Source organism: Myxine glutinosa, chromosome 6 (genome assembly GCF_964187855.1).
Source record: "Myxine glutinosa chromosome 6, kmMyxGlut1.1, whole genome shotgun sequence".
Lineage (NCBI taxonomy): Eukaryota > Metazoa > Chordata > Myxini > Myxiniformes > Myxinidae > Myxine > Myxine glutinosa.
The window spans coordinates 134929034-134938787 of NC_136266.1; the positions used below are offsets into that span (position 1 = coordinate 134929034).

At 41.6% G+C, this 9754-nt stretch overlaps 1 protein-coding gene across 1 annotated transcript in view; it reads left to right on the forward strand.

The window, feature by feature from the left end:
- The window catches only part of LOC137429455 (SCO-spondin), a 444698-nt gene extending 440105 nt beyond the window's left edge, over nucleotides 1-4593 (forward strand). Inside the window, exons 109-110 of the mRNA XM_078781076.1 lie at nucleotides 1245-1372; nucleotides 4180-4593. Of these exons, the coding sequence (XP_078637202.1) occupies nucleotides 1245-1372; nucleotides 4180-4530 (479 nt within the window). The 3' untranslated portion in view covers nucleotides 4531-4593. The remainder of the gene's footprint in view (nucleotides 1-1244; nucleotides 1373-4179) is intronic.
- The last annotated feature ends 5161 nt before the right edge of the window (nucleotides 4594-9754 follow it).

Genomic DNA, 9754 nt, shown 5'->3' on the forward strand with positions numbered 1-9754 from the left:
AATCAACTTCCTCAAACTTAACTGTGATAAATCTGAAATAATCATCATTGGCCCAAAAACGCTCACCAAGTCCACCCATAACTTTGCCCTCAACATCGACGGTTTCCCAGTGTCCACCTCCCCTCACATCCGGAATCTTGGCATCATCTTTGACCAAACCCTCTCCTTCGACAAATACACTAAACAGATCACAAAGACAGCCTTCTTCCACCTGAAAAACATCGCCCGTCTCCGTCCATCCCTCTCCTCTGTGGCTGCAGAAACCCTCATCCACGCCTTCATCACTTCCCGTCTGGACTACTGCAATAGCCTCCTTTATGGTTCACCCTCAACAATCACCAATAAACTCCAATACATTCAGAACTCCGCTGCCCGTCTACTCACCCATTCCCGGACCCGTGACCACATCACCCCCGTCCTTTACAAGCTTCACTGGCTCCCCATCTCCCAGAGAATCCAGTACAAAATCCTCCTCTTGACCTACAAAGCCCTCCATAACCTGGCCCCATCCTACCTGGCTGACCTCCTCTCCAGACACACTCCCACCCGCAACCTCCGCTCTGCTGGTACCAACCTCCTGACCCCCCCCATCCGGACCAAATTTAGATCCTGGGGGGACAGGGCCTTCTCCATCGCTGCTCCCACCCTCTGGAACTCGCTACCTCACACCATCAGAGACTCCTCCTCACTCACCACATTCAAAACATCACTCAAGACCCACCTGTTCAACACTGCATTCAACATTTAACCCACAGCATCTAACCCCTGACTATCTCCTCTCCTTCTCCCTCCTTTGTGCTTTGAATATTTCCCTATTGATTCTTCTTTTTTTGCAATTGTCTTTATGTTTTGCTATGCGTTATGTTTTGCACTCTGTCAAAGCGTCTTTGGGCTTCCTGAAAAGCGCTATATAAAATAAATGCATTATTATTATTATTATTATTATTATTATCATGGGAGAACTAGATCGACAAGCGGGACCAGGAGATTAAAGGACTCAAGACCAGGAGATTAAATGTAATGGGCAACGCTTTGTGGAAGAGATAAATGTCTTATCACATAATGATGGCAACGTCATATTGAAACCCTCAAAATATATATGGGGTGGGAAGAAGCCATTGAAAGAACGATGAAATGGAAGGTAGAAATTCCTATTCTTTTGGAGTGTTTTCAGGGAGAGCTCTTTTTTTGGAGGAAAGTTGAGAAAATATTTTTTCCCCATGTTTCACCTGTCCTGTCAACAGAGCAGGCGGACATTTGCAGACGTTACACAGAGGTACGGAATATCACACAGGCCGGATGCAGCCTGAAGAATGTGCCAGTTAACTACTGTAGTGGCCGCTGCCCCTCCATTGCCACAGTGATATCACAGGTAACACAATGCAACTCTTCCTAAAGGTCTTCCATCAGTTTTGATATATTGTGAGGAATTTCCCATGGCCAATCTTTTTTATTTTCTTAAACCATAATTCTTTCAATTAAAAGAAATTCCATTTCATATTGAAAAATCCTCATGGGGATGATTTTTTGTACACGATTACTTACTTAATTTTCAAAAAGTTACAGATTCGGAGGAAACGGTGGTGGTTTGGGTATGCTATTAGCCAATTGATTAATAAATTAATTATTTTACGATTATTATTTATTTATTTTCAATATTTATCACTTGTTAGTCCCCTACCGGTGGACTCATACCGTAGGGGACTATAGGTTTGCACTCCGTCCCTCCGTCTGTCGGGCCGTCAGTCCGTCACACAAATAACAGCTTTCCGGACTTTTTTCCTAAACTCTTAATGCTGATGATTTCAAACTTGGTACATGGTTTCGTCATGATAAGTTACAGATCAAGTTCGAACTTCACGACGTTTCGATCATTTTTGACAAAGGTATGGCACTTTGAACTTTGGGAATTTCCACAACAGTTTTCCGGACTATAATTTGGAGTGCGGTAAGTCATAATACTGTCTTCTATGACAGTGCTACCCAATGCCGGTAGGGGACATGTATTGCAGAGCAATACTCAGAATGCTTGTTTATTTTCTTTCTCATCTGGGCAATATCTCAGGCACCTTTTGAGCTAGGAAGCTGACATTTGGACACAACAGTGACCCAGTGAGTTGGCTATAACGGATATTTTTGATTTAATGATTAATCAATTTATTGATAAATTATTTATTGATTAATCTTACTATAATTCCCCAAATGTCCGTCTGTCTGTCTGTTTGAAGGTACCGTAAAAACTGCTGAACCGATCGCAAAGATATTTTGGGTGGGTAATCCTGGGACCCCTGGGAGTAAAATAGGCTATTTAGTTTTCCCAATTTCAGCTTTGGTCTCCAGCATTCTCAAGTTTGGACTCCCGCGTAACATTCGTGTTCGCATAACGTTCATTGTGACGATGTTCTCATTGTGACGATCTTACTATAATTCACCAAATGTCTGTCTGTCTGTCTGTTCGAAGGTACCGTAAAAACTGCTGAACCGATCGCAAAGATATTTTGGGTGGGTAATCCTGGGATCTCCAGGAGTAAAATAGGCTATTTAGTTTTCCCAATTTCAGCTTTGGTCTCCAGCATTCTCAGGTTTGGACTCCCGCATAACATTCGCGTTCGCATAACGTTCATTGTGACGATGTTCTCATTGTGACGATGTATGTGTTCACGGTAGTGTTTGACGTGACGGTGTGAACGTAATTTCGTAATGTTTTTCGTTTCGTAAACCTTTAATGAACGCTTCATGTTTAATGAACGTTTAATGCCCTTCGATGTCCGGGGCCGCACGCGCGCTACACTGGACGGGCCAGCGTGTACCTTGCCCTTCGCCGTCAGGCTCGGGTAAACCGCTGAGCCCCATCCGTGATGGGGACTGGGGCTTGATACAGTGTCCCATGACCGAGGAATTCCCAGTAAGCGTGAGTCATCAGCTCGCGTTGATTAAGTCCCTGCCCTTTGCACACACCGCCCGTCGCTACTACCGATCGGACGGTTTGATGAGATCCTCGTATCAGCCCCTGCATGGGCCGTTCTCGGCTCGTGCCAGTGCACCGAAAAGATGAGCGAACTTGACTGTCTAGAGGAAGTAAAAGTCGTAACAAGGTTTCCGTCGGTGAACCTGCGGAAGGATCATTATCGGGACAACATGAGAGCGAGCGAGATGCGAGACGTACGTGGTACATGATCGTCCATGTACTGTTTAGCCATGTACTGTTTAGATTTTGATGATTTGTGTGTGATATGATTCAACGGATGTTTATATGAATCGTTTAAAATAAAAAAGCCTTCAATTTCTGATATTTTACCTTTTCATTTGGGCTTCCCAATTGAAGCCCCGCCCGTAGGGTGGGTACTGTTGCTAGTCAATTCAATTTGCCTATAAAGGATATTTTTGATTTATTGATTAATCGATCAATTATTTATTGATTATTATTATTATTAATGTGTGTGTGCAATTTTCTTTTCTTTTTTAATGAATGAATTATTTAATTAATTTTCAAAAAGTTACAGCTTTGGGTAAAACACTGGTGGTTTAGGTATACTATGAGCCAATTGATTAAGAAATTAATTGTCTTATGATTTTTATTTATTTATTTTAATTACACAATGAATCAATCAATTAATTATTGTGCACCTATCCCTCCCAATACCGTCTCTATGTGCTGCACGGTGCCATCGTCGCATGCTGGAAGATGTTATTTATTTATTTGGCATGGGGATGGTGTACTTTGAATGTATCTTTACTTGTTTATTCAATTTTTTTATTCTTTAAACAACAACTCGCTGGCTCAGTTTCAACCCACTTTCCTTATTCAGACTATATCTGCCAAGAATTTCACAATTTTCAATCAAACGCTGCCTGGAAAGGATCTGGAGGCTGTATCCATATATTTGTAGTTTTATCTTTGAACATTTATCCAGAAATGTAATTCTAATTCTTGTCAGTGAGGTTGGCATTTTGGATTCTGATGTTTTTATTCACCAGGGATCAGCATGTAGAAATATTCCGCATATATTTCTCCTTTTATCTCCTTTCAACATTTCTCCTTTAAAATATGACCTTTAAACTCAGCTGTTCTGCCAAAACAGCCAGTGCTTCTCATGGGACAGGATGAATCAAATTGTTAATTTTCATTCTTGCGGCCTACCCTGTCTTTTTGGGTTTGATCCCTGCCCTACATAACAGGAACCATACATAAACACTGACTGTCAGTGCTGCAGCTACCAGCTGGATCCTGCCAGCCCTGTGCACTTCTTGCAGCTGCCTTGCCCTGGTGGAGGGATCCTACCCGTTGTGCTTCCTGTCATCCATAGCTGCAAGTGTAGTGCTTGCCAAGGTGAGACGTTTAGTCTTGATGGAACTTGTGTATATCCATCTACATATTATATACAGTGCATTCAGATAGTATTCAGACCTCTTCACTTTTTTCACATTTTGTTATGTTGCAGCCTTATGCTGAAATCGTTTAAATTCATTTTTTCCCTCATCAATCTACACTCAGTACCCCATAATGCCAAAGAGAAAACAGGATTTTAGAAAGTTTTGCAAATTTATTAAAAAGAAAAAACTGAAATATCACATTGACATAAGTATTCATACCCTTTGCTATGACACTTGAAATTTAGCTCAGGTGCCTCCCATTTCTCTTGATCATCTTTGAGATGTTTCTACACCTTGATTGGAGTCCACCTGTGGTAAAGTCAATTGATTGGACATGATTTGGAAAGGCACACACCTGTCTATATAAGGTCTCACAGCTGAAAATGCATATCAGAGCAAAAACCAAGCCATGAGGTCGAAGGAACTGCCTGCAGAGCTGAGAGACATTCCCAAGAGCACAGTGGCCTCCATAATTCTTAAATGGAAGAAGTTTGGAACAACCAGGACTCTTCCTAGAGCTGGCCGCACGGCCAAACTGAGCAATCGGGGGAGAAGGGCCTTGGTAATAGAGGTGACCAAGAACCCGATGGTCACTCTGACTGAGCTCCAGAGATCCTGTGTGGAGATGGGAGAAACTTCCAGAAGGACAACCATCACTGCAACACTCCACCGTTCTAGGCTTTATGGCAGAGTGGCTAGACGGAAGCCTCTCCTCAGTGAAAGACACATGAAAGCCCACTTGAAGTTTGCAAAAAAAGCACCTAAAGGACTCTCAGACTGTGAGAAACAAGATTCTGTGGTCTGATTAAACCAAGATTGAACTGTTTGGCTTCCATCTGGTCACTCTGCCATAAAGCCCAGATCTTGTCCATAATTAACCAAAACACAGATATTACATCATATTGTCACGTCAGAGTTAGATTAATACAGATCATCTGAGCCAGAGGTCCAAAGGTCACCGTGAATGACTGCAATGATGTCTGAATTTACTGTGTTCTTATAATTTCCTACAACCCTCCTAGGATCGCTGAAATCCAAGCTGAAAATGGCAGGGGGTCACACGTGAAGGCCAAAAGGCAGGGAGACATTACTTATAATTAAAAGTTGTATGTACAATGTATTCAGGGAAAAGGAAGATAGGATGCTATAAATAAATATGGACCTTTGGTCGACAGACACATAAAGGGATGGAAGTAACATGGAAACTTATGTATAATGAAAATAAATAACCTGCTATGGCACCAAAATACCAGACTCAAACCACAAATGGGAATACAGGCGAGGACTTTAGACAGGCATGAGTCGATGTTGGTCTGGTGTCGTGCAGGTTGGCATGTCACAGTGTGAAGCGTAGCTCAGGAGGGAGAATACGGAGGCCACAAGATGAGGGGATGGTGATGAGAAGCGAGATCTTTGTGACTCTCCAAAATGGTCCTTTGTGGGGAGCAAAGAAACAGAGAGGGAGGTTATCACCACTGATCTCAAATATGAACTCATCTCTAATCTCCGTGCATGCGTGGATACTGCCTTTTCCTCCTCTGGGACCGCTTTCATGGGCAGCGGGTCCCATTTTTGGCCACCCATTGTCTGGATTTCCAGGCCATTGGGACAGTCCCTTTACAATTGTTCTGCCCTCACCCAATGCTCAGTAGCTTGCCATGGCCTGCGATCTGCCGGCCAAAAAGTTTGTGATGGTTCTGCTTTAAATGCATGAAGCTCTTTCTTTGTACCTTTTGTTCACCACCTGGCCTGGCCTGTACAGGAGGTTTTTTTTACATCACACAAGCTTACACTATTATACTTTAAGGTTTACAATCACCACCTCCTCAGTGCACATATTACCATACAAATTACCTCTGACAGATACCCAATAGGAGAGTAATTATACCCTGCTCAATCATATGGTCCATTCTATTCTTAACACAATCGATCTATGGATTCCACCTGCCCCCACTTTCCACTGAACAATATTGTATGACATGGCTGTAAGGGGGATTGATAATGATAAGCTACATGGGCAGAGTGTCCACCAGCCCCCACCACTCAGTCTCCAACACTGGAGATTACAGATTAGTTTAGAGAATATCCTGCACACTTTGTGAAGCAACTCCCTTCCTATGACGTAACAATCCAACAGTTTATAGTCGGGTTGAGAAGCGACCCCAGACTGGACAACTCAAAGGTAAGTGTACCATCCTGTCAGACCTACCTCTGCTCCTTCCTGTCAGACCTGCCTTGGACAGAAAAATTTGTAAAGGGGAGAAAATCTCCTTAAAATGACAATTAAATCTCGTCAGCTGAAGTACTTTTTGAAAGGTTTATACTCAATTAAGATCACCTCCAGTTCAGAGTATTGAGTAGGACCATGCAGGCCACCATGGTAAAGTGTGGGTCCGAAGTGTTAACTACTGTAAACCAGCAACTATTACATCAGATACAGTATGACAGAATGGAATCAGAGTAGCAATGTGCCTTTGTCATCTGCTTTCATTTTGCCAAACCTGATCTGGTCCTCAGCCTACCGTTCCTTCTCTGAATACCACGAGTCATCACTGATTGGCGTTCTCCACAGAAATTACTGGGATATTCATTGAAATTGTATCCGTTACTTCATGGTGCATAATTTTTTCATTTAAAATGAAAAATTGGATAATGATCAGATCTTGTGATCAGATTTTGAAGCTTTGAATTTGTTTCACTTTAACCAATTTGAACCTTACATCAACTTCCAGAAAGTTCCAAAGGCTTCCTCTTGCTTTTTATTTTATGGACATGTCCCGAACTTCGTGAACATACAATAAATGTGTGGTACATAATCTAATAAATCATGCTAATAAATCATAAGCCGAGCTGTTTGCTGAGAAAGCCGAGGGGTCACATAGTGTATTTTATTTACTTGTGAGGTACCCGTGCTATGCACAGGTGGGAGGCTGGAAGCAAACAGACAATGCAGAAACGGCAAATGCTAAAGCATGAAACCAATAAATTCCACATTCCTGTAGCACCTTCAGTCGCACGTCAGACATGGACAACAAGTTCGTGAAGGACTTCCATGAAAAACGTACCCGTTGGCAAACAAACGGGTACGTTTGTTCCATACCCAGTCAATGGCGAATCTGCATATGGCGATCCGCGAATTCACGTTTAGAAAGTAGAAACCGTCACGGCATTTCGTCATTCACTTGAACTCGATATCTCTTTTTTCATTCCAAACAGCATAACTCCAATCACAAATGAAATAACATTAATATAAAAAATAAACTTTTAACAACATTCGTGACATAAACAAATATTTAAATCCTGATGTGAAGTTCCGTACGGTTGGGTGAATACAATTACGAATTCAAAATCGAAATTGTATTCACTGAATTCCAATCATCAATTGATATTTTAACAAAACAATTGACGTTTAACGATTTAACATTACGATTGAATGACGTCATCTGTCCACTTCCGGATTTGCGGCAGGTTCATAATTGTCATCAAAATCTAAACAGTATTTCTAGAATTTCAATAAAAGCCACATCACTGTTCATATCGGTAAATATTATACCAACGTGTTTGGAAAAATTGGAAAAACAATATAGCCTATTTTACTCCCAGTGGTCCCAGGAATACCCACCCAAAATATCGTTGCGATCGGTTGAGCCGTTTTTGCGGTACCTTCGAACGGACAGACGGACATTTGGTGAATTATAGTAAGATGTAAAAAATAAAAAATAAATTGTCCAACATGATGGTGCGCAGGTAGCACACTTACCTTTAAGCTGTCTAGTCTGGGGTTCAATTCTTAGAGTTGAATAGTCCTGAGAAAGGGAGCTGCCTTGTTTGGGTTCACCTTTCTGACCCGACAATCAATCGGTGCCTCACAGGCAGGGCGTTGCATCACAAAGTGCGCCATCCATTGAATGGGTATTATGTTGTGGACCGGTCTACTACGAGTAGTATTAGTTGATTGACATTAACATTGCACGGTGCCATTCGTAAAAAGTAGGTGATTTTTCACCAGCACTCCTCACCTTTTTCTCCTCCATATGGAGCATGTCGAAGGTCCCTTCACTTTTGCCGGCCCTGCTTTGGAACCCTTTTCAGTCTTGGCTACAATTCTGTGTGTGTGTGTGTGTGTGTGTGTGTGTGTGTGTGTGTGCGTGCGCGCGCACATGCATTACCTTCATTTCTTGCTTTCCTTTCCTTCTTTCCCTTCCAATAATATACATTTTTCTTCCTGCTCTTCCCATTTACTTTTCACTCATATTTACCCCTCCCTTCCTTGTTGGATGCCCCACCCCTCCTGCATTATACCGATAAAGCATGGCAGATCTGTACAGTTTTTGGTAATCCACCACATCAGGTAACATCATTCCAACACTAAAAATCCCATTCCTTCCAGTTCCAACAGTGGGGAGACACCATTGTCATTAATGACGAAAAGGTGATTCTTGGTTCTCGGTGTGTGTTTCAATCAAATGCAATTAGCATTGAATTGTTGTTGTTTGGCCCAGTCATTTTGTGTGTCTGGTTATCCTTGACTTACAATACCAACAGTGAGATTACCAGTGCAGGTTTGAGAAATATGAGGCATCCATAACATTCAGTTTGAATGAGGTAAGTTGTTCATTTCTTCTTGGAAAACAGGTGTTATTGCAAGAGCACAAGTTTGTTGGAAAGATTACTTTGTAAACGTGTCACATTATTGGTGCGAATGCTTTATCTTCTATGGGACAAATAAACTACAAGTGAAGCAAGTTCTCCAAGGACGATTTGTGCTACCTGGCCTCTTTTCCTGTTAGTTCATTCCCTTGGTTATTGTTTCCAACTGTTGTCCCACTGTGTCAATAAGTTTACAATTTATCTTCTGTTACCTCGTTCTTCCATGAGCTCATGAGCTCAGTTTCCAATTATCCCATAATCTTGTATTGTTAAACAGTTCCATTCTTGCACAGCTGTCAAAATATTGCCCAAGTGGGTGTTCGTTCCCTGGGAGTCTCAGCTTGGTGATGATATTATTATTATTAGGTTTACTCTCCATGAAATGGAGAGTAACCTATTATTACTGCTAGAGTTTTTCTTATTAGGTTTACTCTCCATGAAATGGAGAGTAACCTATTATTACTGCTCGAGTTTTTCTTATTAGGTTTACTCTCCATGAAATGGAGAGTAACCTATTATTACTGCTAGAGTTTTTCTTATTAGGTTTACTCTCCATGAAATGGAGAGTAACCTATTATTACTGCTAGAGTTTTTCTTATTATTATTATTATTATTCTTCCACCCTATTTTGCACCTCCGAAAACTTCATAATTAAGTTTCTCAGCAACCGCTGGTCGGATTGACAGGAAATTTTCATCAAATGATCGGCTAGGCTCGTAGAATTTTTGAA